At 48.9% G+C, this 19,705-nt stretch overlaps 1 protein-coding gene across 1 annotated transcript in view; it reads left to right on the forward strand.

Moving 5' to 3' along the window:
* The first annotated feature begins 1,011 nt into the window (after window positions 1-1,011).
* Window positions 1,012-19,705, forward strand: part of LOC115086687 — a 137,603-nt gene continuing 118,909 nt past the window's right edge. Inside the window, exon 1 of the mRNA XM_029592886.1 lies at window positions 1,012-1,115. Coding sequence (XP_029448746.1) covers window positions 1,106-1,115 — 10 coding nt within the window. The 5' untranslated portion in view covers window positions 1,012-1,105. The remainder of the gene's footprint in view (window positions 1,116-19,705) is intronic.

Genomic DNA, 19,705 nt, shown 5'->3' on the forward strand with positions numbered 1-19,705 from the left:
GAAAGTGCCCTCTTACAGTGGGAGATGAGAGAGTCTCAGTGAGAGCGACCGCATTCATCAGTGCTGGCAGGGTTTCCACCCCCCTACCAGCCAGGAAAGATCCTCTCCAAGAGACAGAGACTGCTAGAATCAGCTGCCTTCCCAGAATCCCCGGCTTCAGCTGCTCACTGTATGGTAAGGAACTGCCAGCGGGCGCCCTGACTAAGACGTGACGGAGAACACACTGTGTAAGTGTGCATGGGCATGAACGATTCTCTGCACATTGGAGGGAGACTGGCATTTACCCTGATGATAAGTCACATGCTCCTACTACTTAGTGGACTCTATGGTTGGAAGAGGTTTCGTAGCTTGTTCCTGGTTCTTTCCTTGCTTGCTGAGTGTCTGGTTTTGGATTATGCCTGTTTTGACCGTGGGCTGGTTATTGGATTCTGGTTGCTTTTCCTGGCTGTGGATTGTATTGATCTTTGTATGCCTACTGTCTGCTGGACCCTGGCCTTCTGTCAGACCCTGCTGCTATGTTCTTCAGTACATCCTAGTTCCTGATTTTGGCTTGGCCTGGTTTCTGGTCTTTAGTTCTGCTCCAGTTCAGCTGTGCATTGTGCAAGCCATCAATCTGTTATAAGTAATCAGTCTTGTCGCAAGCCAAGAGCCAAGCCCTGCTAATTCTCTGCTGTTCAGCTTGCCTTTGTCAAGCCTTCAGCTATACGTTCTTTCCCTTCGTGGATTTGTGGGTTCTGTCTGGTCCCTGCTCTCCTGCCGTTGGCGTGGGCCTTGCCTTGCGTTGCGCCTCAGCACAGGGGCTCATGCATTCACTGTTTCTGTTCGTCAGTCGAAAGGGATTTGGAGTGGCTGGAGGCTACCCCCAGGAACTAGCAGAGGATTGGCTGGCCCTGACAGAGATGAGGCAACAGCACCTTCTGAAGCCCAGATCAGCGGGGCCAAAAAAAGAATAAAAAAAGTTGCGGTAGCAGCACTCACCGGAGCCCAGGCAAGCAGGGCCGAAGGAGGAAAGGAGGAGAAAGGAAACGCAGCAGCGCACCCGCCAGAGGAGAAGAGAGACCAAGTGATGGGCTGCCACTTCAACCCAGGCCAGCAGGGCTGAAGAATGAGCAGAGGTACAATTGTGTCTTTGGGAGCCTGCTTGTGTGTGTGTGCCTGTAAAAGAGAGAGATTGGGAACCTGCTTGTGTGTGTGTGCCTGTGAAAGAGAGAGATTGGGGGACCTGCTTGTGTGTGTGTGCCTGTGAAAGAGAGAGATTGGGAACCTGCTTGTGTGTGTGTGCCTGTGAAAGAGAAAGATTGGGAGCCTGCTTGTGTGTGTGGCCTGGGAAAGAGAGATTGAGAGCCTGCTTGTGTGTGTGTGCCTGTGAAAGAGAGAGATTGGGAGCCTGCTTGTGTGTGTGTGTGCCTGTGAAAGAAGAGAGATTTGGGAGCCTGCTTGTGTGTGTGTGCGCCTGTGAAAGAGAGAGATTGGGAGCCTGCTTGTGTGTGTGTGCGTCTGTGAAAGAGAGAGATTGGGAACCTGCTTGTGTGTGTGTGCCTGTGAAAGAGAAAGATTGGGAGCCTGCTTGTGTGTGGTGCCTGGGAAAGAGAGATTGAGAGCCTGCTTGTGTGTGTGTGCCTGTGAAAGAGAGAGATTGGGAGCCTGCTTGTGTGTGTGTGTGCCTGTGAAAGAGAGAGATTGGGAGCCTGCTTGTGTGTGTGTGCGCCTGTGAAAGAGAGAGATTGGGAGCCTGCTTGTGTGTGTGTGCGTCTGTGAAAGAGAGAGATTGGGAGCCTGCTTGTGTGTGTGTGCCTGTGAGAGAGAGAGATTGGGAGCCTGCTTGTGTGTGTGTGTGCCTGGGAAAGAGAGATTGAGAGCCTGCTTGTGTGGTGTGTGCCTGTGAAAGAGAGATTGGAGCCTGCTTGGTGTGTTGTGCCTGTGAAAGAGAGAGATTGGGAGCCTGCTTGTGTGTGTGTGCGCCTGTGAAAGAGAGGATTGGGAGCCTGCTTGTGTGTGTGTGCGCCTGTGAAAGAGAGAGATTGGGAGCCTGCTTGTGTGTGTGTGCCTGTGAAAGAGAGAGATTGGGAACCTGCTTGAGTGTTTGCCTGTGAAAGAGAGAGATTGGGAACCTGCTTGAGTGTGTGTGCCTGGGAAAGAGAGATTGAGAGCCTGCTTGTGTGTGTGTGCCTGTGAAAGAGAGAGATTGGGAACCTGCTTGAGTGTTTGCCTGTGAAAGAGAGAGATTGGGATCCTGCTTGTGTGTGTGTGTGCCTGGGAAAGAGAGATTGAGAGCCTGCTTGTGTGTGTGTGTGCCTGTGAAAGAGAGATAGGGAGCCTGCTTGTGTGTGTGTGCCTGTGAAAGAGAGAGATTGGGAGCCTGCTTGTGTGTGTGTGCGCCTGTGAAAGAGAGAGATTGGGAGCCTGCTTGTGTGTGTGTGCGTCTGTGAAAGAGAGAGATTGGGAGCCTGCTTGTGTGTGTGCCTATGAAAGAGAGAGATTGGGAACCTGCTTGAGTTTTCCTGTGAAAGAGAGAGTCTACAATCTCAGGGTGACTGGAAATGAAAAGTTTCCAGGTGTGGAGAGGGGGGAATGTTTTTTAAATCCTTATTAGTTTTAATTATTGGGTGATTGATATGTCTGCTGTTTTGAAATATTTGATTGATTTTGGGTAAATTTTTAAAGGGTTTTTTTAAATCCTTATTCTTCTTAATTATTAGGGTGTGTTCTATGTGTTATTTGCTTTGAAATATGTTTTTTTTATTACTATGGTTCCTCACTGTTATGACTGATTTATATTTCTTTACTTTGTTTATATAAGGAATGGTGTTAGTTATGTTTTTGCATTATTGCCACTGCTTATGACTCTGGCTTTTAGTGGTTTCCAGTCCAGTTTTTTGTCTGCACCTTACTATTTATACTTGTGGCCTGCATTGGTGACTGAGGTGAGGGGGTCTGTTAGCTGGGAAAAGGCCTCCTCCTACCTGTCGGGTTGAAGGTTTTTCTGACTGTGGTAGAGGCCGGGATCCATGATGGAAGGGGATCCTCGGGTGCTAGAAATGATGCTGCTTAAGCCTGCTGGATGCTGAAATGCCTGCAGCAAGTGCTGGGGGTTTGATTGCTGTGTGTCAAGGACCCGCCCTGTCCTGCTGAGCTCCTCCTCCCTGCCCCCACCGTCCATTACCACTGGGCTGGAGCATGTGGCCCCAGCATAACAAGGGTTTGAGTTCCTTCACAGTGAGCCTGGTGAGGAGGGAGCTAGTGCCACTTTACTGAGCCGACAAACACTTTTCAAATGTCTTGTACGGTGAGTGAAAAAGGGGAAGCATCCTAGTTTGACCCAAGCTGCCAGCCAGTCGGAGATTATCTCCAGCCAGTGCAGGATATAGATTGATTCCTTCCATTGATAAACTTTAGGTATTCCTGATTTATTTATTTTTTGCACTCTATCTTCAAAAATACCGCATGCCATTCAGACGCTGTGGCCTTATGTGTGCATCGAAATAAAGTTTAATGTTTAATGTACGGCGCAGTTTTCACAATCGTACATTTTGCTGCAAAGCCTGCGTGCATTTTTCCCTACGTGCTTTGTGCCAGTTCTCACAGGGAACGTACGAGCATCCTTTCCCTTTCAACCCTGCCTCCTTTCAGGCAATTTTCAAGGGGGGCATTTTTGGGGTTTTTTTAAAAATATTTTTAAAGAATGTATGGGTGTTTGTTGCAAGCAGAACAAAAATGGAAAAAATGATTTGGGATAATGTTTGCTCTAGCAATAATAAACTCCAAGATAAATTCCTGGGAAAAATCAAATAAAAGTGAAAATGAAGGTCCCGGGCGATTTTTCCAGCTGTGAAATGTGCTCCCTAGGTCCAGTCCTGTGTTATTTACAGGATTATTTTGGGCTGGCGGTGGCTGAATTATCAAAATCTTGGGGGGGGGGGGGTAGCCTATGGGCCTGACATTTAATGGGGGAGGGGGGTGGCTGGCTCGATAGCCTTGCACTGGCCCTGTGCTCTCCTTTCCGCCTGCGATGCCTCGTCGCATGGCGCCGGGGCTCTTCCAGTCATCCCGGAGGCACTGATTCCCCACTCTCCTCAAACCTTGCCTTCATGCGAGCAGGATTAGGCTTTGACTGATAGAGCGGCAGGCGGGTTTAAAAGTCCCCCAGCTGCGGGCACGGCCGGGCTTCTGAAATCAGTACTAACCACCGGCCTCTCCCAAGGAGATCCTCAATCCCTCCTCTGGTTGCCGTGGATACAGCGTTGGAGCATCACGCTGCATCACGCCTACGACTATACCCTGGCATCCAGCCCTGGCAAAGGAAGGGCATAACCGGGCCAACCTGCCACTTGCACCTCTGGGTAACCTTTTCATGCTACAATCTGCTCCTGACGCTGCCCTCCAGGCTGTCTGCAAAGGATCCTGTGCTGACCCGCGTCCTGAACTGGTGTGGAAGGGTGATCAAGTGGTAAAACTGCCTGAACGGTTCGGACCAGTTTCAAGCAGGCGGCGTGAACTCTCAGCCCGTCAGGAATATCTCCCCCCCCCCCATGGGGAAACAGTGTGGTTATTCCAAGGAAAAGTCATCAGGCTATCCCAGTCATGTTAGGGATGCCTAGAGCCTCTCAGCCCTGTGCCCACGGCGGAGTTACAGCTCAAGCAGGAGCCAGGCCAGACCCTGCTGGGCTCATCCGTCTTGGCCTCATTTGTGCTACAAGATCCCTGTGTTTGCTAGAGGTTCCACCATCGAAATCACTGGAGCCCTGCCACACACAGAGAGACTGCTCCTGCTCAAACGCTGGAGTGCCTCGCAGGATTAGGGAAGGGTTCCTAATCCCAGAGACACCTCAGGACACGCCGGGCCCGCCGGAGCCAGCGCCGGGACCGGACGGAGGGCTCATGGAGGACGCAGCAGCTGAGCGAGGGTGCAGGCCCGCAGACATCCCGGCGCAGTGACCGGACGAGGGGTGTTATGTGTGCGACCCGTGCCGAACATTTGGGTTCTGTGCTGGATGTTCTCTTGCTTCGGGGTCCTGTCTTTTATCTTTTGTTCTCTCGGGTAAGGGGCTTGCTGCAGCTGATTTCTAAAACTGCCGTAAAGCTCCGTCATTGTTTGGGAAGGCAAGCTGAAAGGCCTACTGGAAATACAGAATAAGTGACCACAAATTATAAACCGAAACGTACAAATAAAAGCTGAACTCTTGTGCACGCCACCCTCATTCCCCTCCGACTCCAGGCGGGCAGGGACTGGATTCGGGAGCAGCAAGGCGCACACGTCTTTGCTTTGCCCTGTCCAGTAAAGTCGTCATAGCAGAGTCTCGGGGGGGGGGGGGGCCCCCCCAGGCCCTGGGAATCCTTTGACGCCACCTGCAAAACTGCTTCTCTCTAGGCATTCACCTGTCTAGCTAACGGGTGAGCCGGCCCTACTCCCATTGTCATTCACAATGCATGCAGGCACCACCTCCAGGAACCTATTCATCAAACAGCCGGCCTCTTCCCCGGCCGCTCCTCACTACTGCCAACGCAGCACACAGATCCGGTCAACGTGAGGCAGATGGGCGCCATGCATGGGTGGGCTTTGTACATGCATTACTGGTGACATACCCTCTGTACTAGCCTAATTGAGGAACTTCACTCCTATTCTTCAGAAGAGCAGTAAGTTTCTCCATGAAATATCTTCCCTCTCACGCTGCGGAGTCACCAGGACTTTGGTTGCAGGATAAACCCATTTTCCAGAGAGCAGCTGCTGGCACCAATGCACTGCCAAACGCTTTTTACCGTGCTCTTGTTTTTCTAATGCAAACGCTTCAATGGACTGAGAGCGGGTCTGTGCATCGGGAAATCAACCATCATCACAACTGAATTAACTCTTTCCCCAGAGTTATTCCAGTGTAGGAGGAAATGATCGGATCGGACGGCCGCTCATCGGGAGCACGTCTTCCGGTTTTGTACACCGAGAGCTCGTTTTAAAGGGGATTTGCCGCAGATATGCCCTTTCATGAACTTGCCCGCATGATACGTGGGTGCAGATGCACGCATAAGACCTGGTCACTCACCCTTCTCCCTGCCTGTACACAGTTATGTGCGTTGTTTGGCTGAAAAAAAGTCAGGCTTGGATTTGCCGATAGACACATTAGGCCGGTGCCTATGGCTGCAGAAATCTGGTGGCAGTAGGCTGGATGAAGATCTATTGCCTCCCAGCTGCTCTTCCTCCTGCTCAGCCCCTCCCCTCCCAGGCAGCATGCAGGGGACAGGAGGGGAGGGCTGTTGTGAATCGCACTGGCTGGACAGGCCCACCAGCGACTCACTCACCTCCCTGGATGCGAGCGTTGCCTCCGAGCCATGCTGCAGCTCCCATGCGGCGCTGAGTCACCTCTCTGCGGCCTGCTTCAGCATGGCCGGGCTGCTGCCATCTCTGCCTGATCTCCGCGGCCTGAATGCTGCTGACTCCAGCTCTCCCTGACGTCCCTTAGGCGCATGCACCTCTGTTGAAGATTTAAAAGGCCCGCGGTGGGAAATGCCGCAGTGCTTCCCGATGTTGTCATCTCCAGCCAGCCCTTTAAAAGGTCTCGTCAGTCAGTTCCTTGTTGCCTTAGCAAAGGTCTGCTAGCACTTTCAAGGTCTTCCATGTTGCCTGTTCCATGTTCCTGGTCTCTCGTCGGTTCCTGGTACCTGTCTTCAGCGTCTTGCTCTTGAGTCCAGGATTTCATTTCTGTGTTCCACATCTTGTTCCTGGTTTCAAGTCTTCATCCTGTCCAGATTTTCCAGAGTCTTCCTTTGGTGGTCCCAGTCTCCAGAAGTCCCTTGGTTTTAAAGTTTTGAGTTCCTGAATTCTGGGGACCCATCCATGGTCCTGAGTTCCTGAGACCTATCCTGGTCTTCGGAGTTTTTGTTCCAGCTTCCGCCTTGTTCCTATGTCCAGTGCCTGCACTGCTATTGTTGTGGTCCGCGACCAGCCCACGGGTGGTGTAGGGCGTGCAGCAGTGCCGGGCACTCCTAGAGTTTTGTCTTGTTCCAAGTCTCCAGAGCTTTCATCTTTTTCCAAGTCTCCAGTGCCTTTGACTTGTTCCAAGTCTCCAAAGCCTTCATCTTGTTCCAAGTCTCCAGTGCCTTCGTCTTGTTCCAAGTCTCCGGAGCCTTTATCTAGTTCCAAGTCTCCAGAGCCTTCGTCTAGTTCCAAGTCTCCGGAGCCTTCATCTAGTTCCAAGTCTCCGGAGCCTTCGTCTAATTCCAAGTCTCCGGAGCCTTTATCTAATTCCAAGTCTCCAGAGCCTTCGTCTAGTTCCAAGTCTCTGGAGCCTTCGTCTAGTTCCAAGTCTCAGAGCCTTTGTCTTGCTCCAAGTCTCCAGTGCCTTCATCTTGTCCAAGCTTTCATCATCACTTGAGTCCTCAGCTTTTGTCTATCCCTACATACAAGTTGTTCCCTAGCGGCAAGTTCGAAAGGGCTTTCGAGTGGCTGGAGGGCTACCCCAGAGACCAGCATTACGTTGCTGGGTCTCCCTTCCTGTGTGTGCAGGTTCAGTGAGACCTTCAAACCATATTCCAAGGTCAAGCCATGTTCCAATTTCAAGCATATTCCTGTTCCAATCAGCCCGTGCCTAGATGTGTTCGCCTGCCAGCGGCATAGACTGTAGCCAGCCCCCGCAAATCACGTCGCGGCACAGGGGCTCACACTCTCGAGTGTCCGTTCCATGCTCGCAACGGGAGGGTGAGTGGAGCAGTCAGCAGAGCAAAGAAGAGCTGCTCTGCTCCCTAATCCAGCCCCTCCCCTCCTGTCGTGTGCATGGAGGTGAGGATGCCACAGCACCAACAGTGTTTAGGGGTGGCAAAACCCTAAATCCATCACTGGAAAGAGTATGCACAGGAAAAGCAGCTGCATGTCCCTGTGGGTACTGCTTCCTTCAGCCCGCGTGTACCTTCCCTTTGAGAACTGGTGCACAGCCGGCGGGGAAAAGGAGCCACGGACTTTGGGCAGTTTTGAGAACTGGTTTTCCGAAAGCTCATCCTAATTCCCATTGCTCCCGAGACTCCTGGATTTAAATCTCACCTTATCTTGGCAGGCGAACGGTTTGTATATCCCTGAAATTATACCTATTGTCCTTAGGCATATCTACTGTCCTGTTATATGAGTGCATTCTGCAGGCTGCTCCCAGGTTTTTGAAAATAGAGTGACTTCTAAATTTACATAATAAAACACATCTTCAAAAGCAATGAGCTCACCAGAGTAGAAGATTATTCTCTGCTAAGTGCTTCAGGTTATGCTAATGAAAATGTCTGTGTTTTCTAAATTACAGATAACTGGAAGTTGGTGGAAGGTTATAATCTTTTAATCTCTGTACAATGGCCCTATCTGTGTGATCCTCTCACCAATTAGGACAAACATTTGCTCTTGGAGGGAGTCCTGGGAAGTTCCTCTCCTAGTGGGGCTGTGCCGCTGCCTGTATTCCTGCCGTTTTAGGAAGAAAGGGAAGACATTTCTGAATTTTCTCTGCTGGCTTTGCCTCCGCCTGGGCACCCCAGCATCCCCGTGGCTCTAACCACCACCTTCCTGCGCTGTTTTCCTGCTTTGAAATCATCAGATGCAATCACCTCAGGTCGCTGCTTTGTGGCCATCAGGAACTCATCCTCGGGATTCCTGTATCCAAAGTGCATCACGATCATGACAAATGATAACTCTGCATATTGGAGGATTGAATTCAGCCGCCACCCCTGCCTCCAGTTCTCTTAGACCCCGTCTCATACTGTCCGCTCCAGGGGTAGGCAGCTGTGGTCCTGGAGTGCTGCTCGCAGAGTCTGCTTTTCAGGAAATCTGCAACGAATATGCATGAGATGCATTTGCAGGCAGTGCCTCCGCCACATGCAAACACATCTTGTGCACATTCAGTTATAGCCCTGGGGGAATCCTGCGCTACTGCAGAGGGCAAAGTTTGCGCAGACTTGCCAAACTCTGCACAGAAAATGGCAGAGGAGACCCTGGCATGGCGTGAATGGAGCACGCGCCGTTCGCGGCGAAGATGAAGGTTCCCACGGGATGTGCTCCGCGGCTGGCTTCACTCACCCCTCGGTTTCCTGGCAGCGGCGCGGAGCCTTTGCCAACGCAAGTTCCCCCGGTCCGGGCCCTCCGAAGCTCCCGCTCGCTTGGCGGCTATGACACCGCCGACCTCCTCACGACCGGGCCCTCCTTAGGCGTGCGCACGGGCCGCTCCGGCCCATTTAAAGGGCCAGGGGAGGGAAAAGGGTGCTCAGCCCCCACTGATGACGTCAGTCCCTCCGGTCTATTACAGGTCGCCTCTGGCTCCAGCAAACCGACTTGGCAATGTTTCCCACATTCCCGTCTCAGCGTTCTCGCTCCAGCACTCAGATCCCAGCTCCCCGGTCCCAGTGCCTCCGCTCTGGTCCTCGCCTCCTGCGGGCCCATCTCTGGCTTCGGGCCTTGGACTGGTCCTGACCAATGCCTACTGCTGCCTGCCCCTGACCTCTGACCTGACCTGCGCCTACTGCTGCCTGCCCCTGACCTCTGACCTGACCTGACCTACGCCTACTGCTGCCTGCCCCTGATCTCTGACCTGACCTGCGCCTACTGCTGCCTGCCCCTGACCTTGGACCTGACCTGACCTACGCCTACTGCTGCCTGCCCTGACCTCTGACCTGACCTGCGCCTACTGCTGCCTGCCTCTGACTTTGGACCAGACCTGACCATGCCTACTTTTGCCTACCTCCAGCCTCACCTGACCCATGCCGGTCCAGCCTCCGGCCCCTGCTCCAGTCCCTACAGACCAGGCTTGGCCTGCCTCTCACCTACCTCAGGCTCATGGCCTTGAAACATCTGTCTCTTCTGGCCACTCTCCTGGGACCAGCCGCACAGAAGCCCACCTAACACCAGCTGGCCCCGGCATCCAAGGGCTCAACCTGCGGGGAACGAGGGCTGGTAATGGTGAAGTTCCTGTTGGCCTCTACTTCCCGTTCGCCTCCCGAGGCGAACGGGAAGTAGAGGCCAACAGGATGAACCGCACAGGTCCCCACAGCTGGGGACCTGTGCGGTTCGTCCCTACAAGTAGCACCAACACCTCCTCAGGCTAAGAGTCCACAATCCCTAACAGTGTGTGTGTGTGTGTGAGAGAGGAGGGGGAGGAGGAGAGGGGGGTTAGAGAGGTGAGGGAGAGGGGAGAGGAAGGGGAGACAGAGGAGGGGGAGGGGGGAAAGAGAGAGAGAGAGAAAAGGGGAAGGGGATGAGAGAGAGCAGGAATGAGCAGGAGGGTGTGAGAGAGCAGGGGGTGTTAGGGGAGGAGGTGTGGGGGTGTGGAGGAAGGGAGGATGTGAGAGAGAGAGAGAGAGCAGGGGGAGGGGTGAGAGAGAGAGCAGGGGGGGGTGAGAGAGAGAGAGAGAGAGCAGGGGAGGTGAGAGAGCAGGGTGGGTGTGAGAAAGACCAAGGAGGGTAAGCAGGGGTGTTTGAGAGAGAGTGGGGGGAGGGTGGTTGAGTGTGGGTGCCAGAGAGAGGGAGCCTATAAGAGGAGATTGTGAAGGAGTGTGTAGGTGTGTGAGAGATTGGGAGCTCGTGTGTATGAAAAAGGGATTGTGTGTATGCTAGCCTGTGTGAAGGGATTGTGTATGTGAGAGACAGAGCCTGTGTGATGAAGTGAATAAGAGAGAGACATAGGTAGCCTGTGAGAGGATGTATGTGTGAGAGAGAAAGGGAGCTTGTGTGGGTGTGTATGCAAGAGAGAGGGCCTTGTATGAGGGGATGTGTATGTGAGAGAGAATGAGGGAGCCTGTATGAGGGTGTGTGTATGTGCACTAGAGAGAGGGAGCATGTGTGTGAGAGAGGGAGGGACAGAGGGAGCCTGTGTGAGGGGCAGTACTGAGAACGGGGTCAAACTCTGGGACTGGCTATAGAGTGGAAGGGGTTGAGCCTAGAGGTGAAGGGGAGAGATACTGGCAGGTCGAGGAGTTGGGGCCTGAGAGGGCAAAGTGACCAGGGGAGTAGGGAGAGCGAGTGGAAGGGACACTCTTACAGTGAATTTCTAGGGAAATTCTGCTCAAAATATTAAAAATTCTGAATCTTTAAGTAATAATTTTTTTCTGTATTAATTTCAAATGTAATTACTTAAAGACTGTCATGTAAATTGTGTTATTTTGACCACTATAAAGTTTGCAGAATTTTAAGTTTTTTTGCGCAGAATTAAAATTTTTTGTGCAGAATTCTCCCAGGAGTAATAAAATGCATTGTGGATATCCTGAAAATCTGACCAATTGTGGCACTTGGAGACTGGAGTTGGCCACCTCCTTCAGGGGTGTCCAGTATACTGCAGATCTTAGCATCATCCACAGAAAGACAGAGAAACTTGTCTCCCTGCCACCTCTGCCGTATCTCTCACAGAGGCCTTGGGACTGATCCCTCAGGTACTCCAGTAATCATCCTTCTCTCCTCCCAGTGACTGTTATGGTTTTGAGGTTTTGGAGTGGACTCTTGGGTACTGCAGTGATGACCACACCCATGGGGAGGAGCCCCGTGAGGAGCTGCAGTACTAGGCTAGACTCAAGACACGCAAACACAGATATTTGTCTTTTATTATACAGCTGGATGATACCACCAGAGGTGGCAGTAGTGAGGTGATCCAGAGGTAGCAGTCCAGGGACCCTCGGCAGAGGAGACCCGTCTCACAATGGTAGATGTTAGCAGCACACGGTAGTATAGGGAGTTCCGGTTGCAGGTTCCCAGTGTTGAGCTGTAGATGAGAGAGACTGACAAAGGTTAGATTAATCACCATCGGGCTGATACAGTACAGTGCGCTCTGATGGAGCGCACTGTTAACCCGCCATTGGAAGCGCATTTTCCCTTACCCCTTATTCAGTAAGGGGCCGAAAACGCGCGTCCAATTCTCTGAACCTAATAGCGCCCGCAACATGCAAATGCATGTTGATGGCCCTATTAGGTATTCCCGCGCGATTCAGAAAACAAAATGTGCAGCCAAGCCGCACATTTTGCTTTCAGAAATTAGCGCCTACCCAAAGGTAGGCGCTAATTTCTTCGGGCACCGGGAAAGTGCACAGAAAAGCAGTAAAAACTGCTTTTCTGTGCACCCTCTGACTTACTATCTTGGCGATATTAAGTCGGAGGTCCCGAAACTTTCCAAAAGTAAAAAAAAAAAAAAAATTTTTGTCGGCCTGCGGCTGTCAGGTCAAAAACCGGACGCTCAATTTTGCCGGCGTCCGGTTTCCGAGCCCGTGGCTGTCAGCGGGCTCGAGAACCGACGCCGGCAAAATTGAGCGTCGGCTGTCAAACCCGCTGACAGCTGCCGCTCCTGTCAAAAAGGAGGCGCTAGGGACGCGCTAGTGTCCCTAGCGCCTCCTTTTACCTGGTTTTACCGCCGGGCCTAATTAGCATAATGAATCGCGGACTTTACTGAATCAGCCCGAAAGTTGGTAGCTGTATAGATGGAGATCCCAGCAGGCAGAAATAGTTGGATTACAGGGCACCAAGGCAGGGAGCGCATGCCCTCGAGGAGCAAATACCTGGTATCCCAGATTGGCACCTGAAAGAAAGCAAAGGGCCGCTGAGGAGTGGGTACCCAGGTTAGAGAAAAATACCCCAAAGGGCAGAGAGAGCTTCCAGTGGCAGCACGGAAGCGGCAGAGTAGCTCAGACCGGAGGCGTATCCAATCCAATCCTTGCTAATTCGAATTATTAGCAAACGAGGGCATGCTAAATACCCGGATGGCGTGACATCACTCGAGGGGGATGCCCCCGAGGTTCCCGCCATGACGTGGATAAAGACGTGGGTGGCGTGCGCGCGCGCACCCTAGGAGGCCCTCAGGAAAAACATGGCGGATAGCCTTGCCATAGCCGTTCCAGCGGCAGCCATCTTCCCAAGGCGGCAGCCATCTTCTCAAGGCGGCGGATATCTTCCCAAGGCGGCAGCCATCTTCTCAAGGTGGCAGACATCTTCCCAAGGCGGCAGCCATCTTCTCAAGGCGGCGGCCATCTTCTCAAGGCGGCGGACATCTTCCCAAGGCGGCAGCCATCTTCCCAAGGCTAGCGGGGAGAGCAGAGAGAAAGGTGAGGCACAGAGGTCGAAGCCGTCTGAGACCAACGGATGCAACAGTGACAAGCCCTCAGCCCCTCGCTGGATTCATCAGCCTCTTAGGGGTAGGACGTTATCAAAAGTAAACCACATCTAAAATCCAAATCCAATCCAGCTCAGGCCCCGGTCTCTCAGTTTAACAAATCAATCAGATTAGCATTCCCTGATTTCCCTCTGGTAAACTCCTGCTGGACCTTAAATACTTCCCACCACCAACCTCAGGCAAACCTGCCTGTGATTTCCAACCTCCGCCCTATTAATGCTTTTAGGAAGAGAGACAAAGCCCTCCTTTCTCCAGTCCCATAGGATCACACCCAGTCTCCAAAACTTTATATGTAATTCCTCACCTAATCATGTTAGAGAGATCATTTACTGTGTGTCGGGGCAGCAGGATCCAAGCCCACAGCCATGGCTGTTCAAGACCAAGGGATCTAGCACCAGTACCGCAGGGACTCTGAAGCAACACGCATCCCCTGCAAAATACCAGGCAGAGCCGCCTCCGGGGGCTCCATATTGGACCAGCATTAGGTGTGGCCCTAGTAGGTAGCTGTCTATAAGGAAGCCCAAGTCTGCTGCACCTTTTGCTGGTCCATCAGGCTCACGTGGTGTCTGCCCCGTGGAGGCGGTGCTGGTCTGCTACCCTCCTGATTTCTGGTTCTTGCTGTGGTCCTGGCCTGCTTCCTGCCTCAGCCTTGGCCTTCAGTTACGATCCTGTTTCCTGCTCTGCGTCTGGGGAGTCCTGGGTGGCTGCCTGCACCCAGGGGCTCGACCCGCGGGGAGCGGCCACTGCTTCGGGCGAAGTCAGCAATTTCAGAACCCCCCGATCCTTCTGCGGCACGCCTGATCCAGCAGAGTGTGCTGTGACACTATGGCGCTAGGGAGGAGCGAAGGCCCCATCTGGTAAAATATCAAAACCATTTCCCTGTGGGAAAAATACCCGAGATAGAAAAATATCACAGGCAAAGGGCGAGAACATGCATTGGCACCTGGAAACAGTCCCTTTGCCTTCCGCTCCTTGGTAATCAGAGTTTCCTCTCCTGGCTATTCCAATAAGAAACTTAAAAAATTAAAATAAGCGGGGACTGTGAATCTGCAGCCTTTTATTCGTTTACAGACAGGGGAACTGCAGTCATTTGGTTTCTGTTGTCAAGCGTTACAGTTTCAGAGCAGTGACTCTCTCACATATTTGCAATTGCCACGCCATATTGCCACACTGGAGATCTGAGAGTGTAGAGAGGAAACAAACGGATCTTTTCAACGCCTTTTTCATCTGCACGAGAGAAATAGAATCTCTGTTACCAGAATGTACAAGTGCCTACACGATAAGCCTGAATACTTTGTGTTACAGTCTAAATGCTCGCATTCTCCAGTGTCTATGGGACTGTGTTGGCGTGCAAGTCTTCTGGCAGCCAGTGCTTCAGTTTTTATACACCTATCATCAAGACCTGTTTCCATGGTCTGCAATCATTTTTGCATTCTAAGTCACGTAGACTCAAATCAAGCACTTAAAAACATCTTTAAACTTCTCCTTGTGAAAGGTTGTCTGGTTGGCGCTGAAACTTACTCTTGTCAAGTGGCTAGATAACACATCTTTCTACTCGGAGACTAGACTTGCGCCTACTGGAAAGGAGCTCAATGGATAGGAGCTTGGTAGAAAATGACTTTTTCGTCAGCAGACCTGGGCTGCTTTCCTGAAAGCTCCGTAGTGGAGTGAGGGACTAAGTACAGCTACAGCTACGATATGTCGATACGGGCGGATTTCTACTCTTTCCTGGTTATCCAAAGACTCCTTCTACTACTTTTACTACTTTGTGTACGATTCAGCTCAAGGGACTAATGTGGGTGGCTTGGGGTTTATGACTCATGGATATGTAAAATGCGTTTGTTATATTTGATAAACTTTTTTCTAATAAAAATATTATTTAAAAAAACCCAAACAAAACATGCTTTGGCAACCCCCTTCGCAGAGGGACGCCAGCATCACTCTAACACCTCCCCCAAAAACCGCATATCCCCCTTCCTCTCCCTGGGGGTCTTGGAAGACCTCAACTTTCCCCCGAAGCATCTAGAGGTAGCCTAGAAGTAAAATAATCACAAATTGTATTTAAAAAAAATTTTTAAGCTGCCTCTAGAGGCAGCAGGTTTCTTCCAAGCAGTGGCTGAGCTTTTGGGTGGGCACCAGGTTAACATGGGTAGGCTGTAGGCTTGCAGGTCTGAGACCTAATAGTTGTATTCTTATTGATAAATAATACCATATACTGCACCCTAGAATGGCTTTCTAAGTAATTTGCAACAGCCATTATGCATCATGCATGAAATTTTAAAACATTTTACCTCAATTATTTCAAGCACTTACCAGCATTAAAAATTCCTTAGCGTCGGGGAAGCAATCTCTCACACCCGGGACTCGTACAGCTGGTCCGGTGCAGAGAATGGTCTCAGTTCTTGCTCTCTGCGCTAATCTCCAGCTGAGGAGAATTTCGACGCCATGACATCGAAGGGTGGATCTGGAGGCGGAACCCGGTAGAGCCCACTTAAGTGGGACGCTTTGTGGTGCGCAGCAGACGCCGGCGCGCCACTAAAGCCGCGCGTGCTTAAGGGGCACGCAGCTTAGCCAGGCTTCGCCTGGATTCGTCAGAATTCATCAGGAATAACTTTCCAATTGGATGGATTTCTCTAAAGGTATTTTTTAAAGAAAATAATTTTCTCTCAGCCTTCTCTGAATGTTATTCTGTTGCATGTGGGGAACTGGCAACATAGACTGAGCATAAGCGGTTGATTACACTGTTTAAGTTGCAATTAAATTGTAGGTATAAATATGCCTCTTAAACGAAAAGGGAAAGTGAGGGTTTTTCCCTCACTTCCATTGCCTTCACCGATACAGCAGGAGATTAGCTGTTTTATGCTCTCCCCTGCTTTAAAGAATGCAGAAACCAAGGAATCTGATGTGCCAGGCTGTCAGGGAGGACAGCCTGAGCCGGCAGATGAGGCCTCCCTAAGTCCGAACACCGGAGTACCACCTGCACAGAGACTGTGTGAGAGAAGCCCTGAGAAAGTCTCAATTGGGGTCATCCATACTAGCCCTGAAGCGGGAATACTATTATCCCGCAATAATGGACTAGTAGGAGAAGGAGCACTAAGTACCATTGGTTTAACTCCAGGAAGTGGTGAGAAAGAACCGGAGTTATCAAATCCCTTAGATGGGAACATTGACCAGCTAGCCCATGGGACAATACCAGGATCTCTCACCCGTCCTGCAGTGGTAACACTAGACATTTTGTGGGAAATGATGGCTGGAATGTTATCTAATATAAAGGGGTTGGAAGTGAAAGTAGATGCGTTAAGTGCTGGGAATCAACAGGAAGTATTTCATATCCAGAAACAAATTAAGGAATCTGTCGATAGAATAAAGGGGCTAGAAGATGGTCAGAAAACAAAAATCAGGAATTTTATATACCGGCAACCGTTTGCACATCGTGCCGGTTTACAGATAACTTAAAACAAGGATATATATAGGCAAAGCCTTTACAAGGAACATTGTGTAACCTAGAACATAGTAACAGATCAATAACTAAATAAATAGGGGAGGGAGGGGAGGGGGTGGTTGAGACAAAGGGGGGGGCAAGGGGGGTGAAGACGGAAACGTGAGGAGAAAATATGTACAGGGAAACAATGAACAAGTGGTATGTACATTAGGTTGTGTGCAATATTTGAAAATGCGCAAGGGCAACAGTGAAAGGGGTAAGAAGATATGTACGGTTCTAATAAGAGATAGATTATTGTGTTGTTAAAGATAGGGAAATTCTTACTAGAAGAATAGAATCTCTCGAGAATAAATGCCAAACGTTATAATTTAAGATTTCTAAATTTCCCCATGGTAATTGGTGAAATACCCTTAATTACATTAAAAAAAATTTTTATCTGAAACTCTTGGCATTGTGTCGAAAGATTTTTCAATGGTAATGAATTGCTATTTCCTACCTAAGTCTAGGAATAGAAATAAGAGATCAGATTTAATGTTTCAAGGTGACCTCACCAATTTTCTGGAGAGTTCTAGTGCTCAAGTTATTGAACGGGATACCTTATTGGTAAATTTCTCTTCTATCAATTATATTAATCAAATAATGAAGAAATATTTCAACAAATATCCAGTTAATTACTTGGAAAACCCAGTAAAAATATTTCCAGACCTGGCGATATCTACACAATTAAGGCAGAAAGCCTTTTTGGCTTTTCATCCAGAAGTAATTTCCATGGGTTTTTCATTTACATTGCGTTTTCCTTGTAAGTGTCTGATAAAAAAGCAAGAGGATATATATATTTTCTTTATACCTGAACCGTTAAAGGATTTTTTAGATCAAAAGAAATTTCCATCTTCATCCCCAATGCCTAGTCAGTAAATTTAGAAAAGAAAGCAGGTACTATGTGGAAAGCCCTTATTGTAAACTATTATGAGTGATTCTCCCAATTGTTTTCTTATACCACTATGCAACTCGCTCTCACTTGTGTTTGATATGTTTAAATGGTATTGGCATTAATGTTTTTCCTTTTGTAAGTCTTGGAAAAGATTTATTTTATTTATTTTAAGTTAGATACCAAACCATGTTTTTTTTCTGAATGCAAACTAATTTAACATGTTTGTATACTTGAAAATGAGAACTAAAGAATTAAAAAAATTAATTCCTTATGAATCTGTATTAATTTATTTTATAAATGCACAAGTATATCATGTAAAAAAGCAAAGAAAACAGATCCAATCATTAATTAAAAAAAAACAAAAAACATTCTTTCATGAATCATCTTTGCAGAAAGCCAGAAATCATCATAACTACAATAAAATATCATTAATCATCAGATCAGGTGCAGAGCAGAGCTAGGACAATTCATATTACAACCAACATAAAAAAAAAATTCAAATTCTGGTGTGACCTCAACAAAAAATATCCCTCTAATGCTAAACATTTTGTGAAGGAATTCAAACTCCTGCAAAGAAAGAGGCATCTAGAACCTTGCCATGCCATACAGTCACAGCACTGACTCTCAGGACTCAAGTAACAGCAACCTTATGAAAAAGCAGCAATGTAAATACTACACCAGGCCCTAGAACATTAATACACCCCCTATGGGAATAACAGAACAAGCTGGACTACTATAGAGAAACTACACGCGAGCAGAAATACTGCACCTCAGTCACACACACAGGCAAAACAGAGACCGACCCTTACCTAATGTAGAAATAAGAGACTACAAATCAGAAACAGAAACATGCAGACAAAACTGAAATAGAAAGCCTGAGAAAATATAAGAAATGCACATTCCCAAAGATGGCAGATTCCAATAGCTGAAATCTCTCTCTATATATATTTTTACCTTTGTTGTCTGATCTTTATATTTTTCTAATCAGTTCACCATTTCTTTTTTTCCATTTTCCCTTGTCACTCATTTCCTAATTCCTTTTCAGTGTCTTTCTTCTACTACTGTCTTCTTCCCTTCCTTCCTCAAACATACACACACATGCTTTCTCTCATAGACTCTCTCATACACACAAGCTCCCACTCTCATATGCTCTCCCCCCCACACAAGCTCACATTCCACCACTGCTTCCAAGATCCTGGGCAAGGTTTTGCATATGGTGGGGGCAATGTGGGGCCACTGCAGGACTTGTAAGAAGCATCCAGGGGACATCGGGATGCACGTTAGCTTCTTGATATCCTTAGGATCAGCTCCTGAGGTTTTGTTAAAATAATGCAGTTTGCTTTTTTTTTGAGGCAACCTGCCTTATCTAATTTGAATAGGATTACCTAAACAATAGCTACTTTGCACGCATTGGTAAAGTGTATGCATGCAAATGTATGCAAATCAGCTCATTTCAATAGGGGCGGGTTTTAGGTCTAAATATCGCACAATATCACTGCTATATTTATTTTAAAGTTTTATATATCTCCTAAAGCCAAATACATTGTACTAAGTGGTTTACAATCAAACCATACAGAATATCATTTAAAACATATAAACAAGAACAGCCAATAAATACATAAAATGAGCCAAACCAATAAAACCATATATTCCTATCAATAACCTACAATATAATACTAGACCTCACCAGTACAAGACAAAGTGATCCCACAGGCTTCCTGAGACTGGGGAGTATTTTATTGCTTTCTGTACGTTTATGATGGCAAAGGTTTCCAGTAACAGAGCATGCCTGAGACCCAGTGTTTACTAGCTGGCTCTGTTTCAGCAGGGGAACAAACCCAAGCAGGTTGATATAAAGGCAGAAGATCTGAGGGAGCAACGCCTGTAAATGTTATGCCTTCTTCCAATTCGTAATCCACGATGGAATAGCTTTGTGTTAAGGAATCTGAGAATGGCTAAATAAATTGATCTACGATAGGAGAAATGTGCCCTGCATGCTGAGTAGGCACAGTTAAATGAGCCGTGTGTCTTACACACGAGAACCACTGCTTTGCACAGGATAATTGCTTATTGCAGCTTAGTAAATGTGCTCCTAAGTTTGTACTTCAGGGCCATGAAGGGCAAAGTGACTTACCCAAGGTCACAGGGGGTGGCAGCAAGATTTGACCCCTGGTTCTGAGCTGTTGGAAGTGGCGGGTAAGAAGCAACCTTCTGCGCAACCGATCTGGT

This window comes from Rhinatrema bivittatum, chromosome 3, assembly GCF_901001135.1.
Source record: "Rhinatrema bivittatum chromosome 3, aRhiBiv1.1, whole genome shotgun sequence".
NCBI lineage: Eukaryota > Metazoa > Chordata > Amphibia > Gymnophiona > Rhinatrematidae > Rhinatrema > Rhinatrema bivittatum.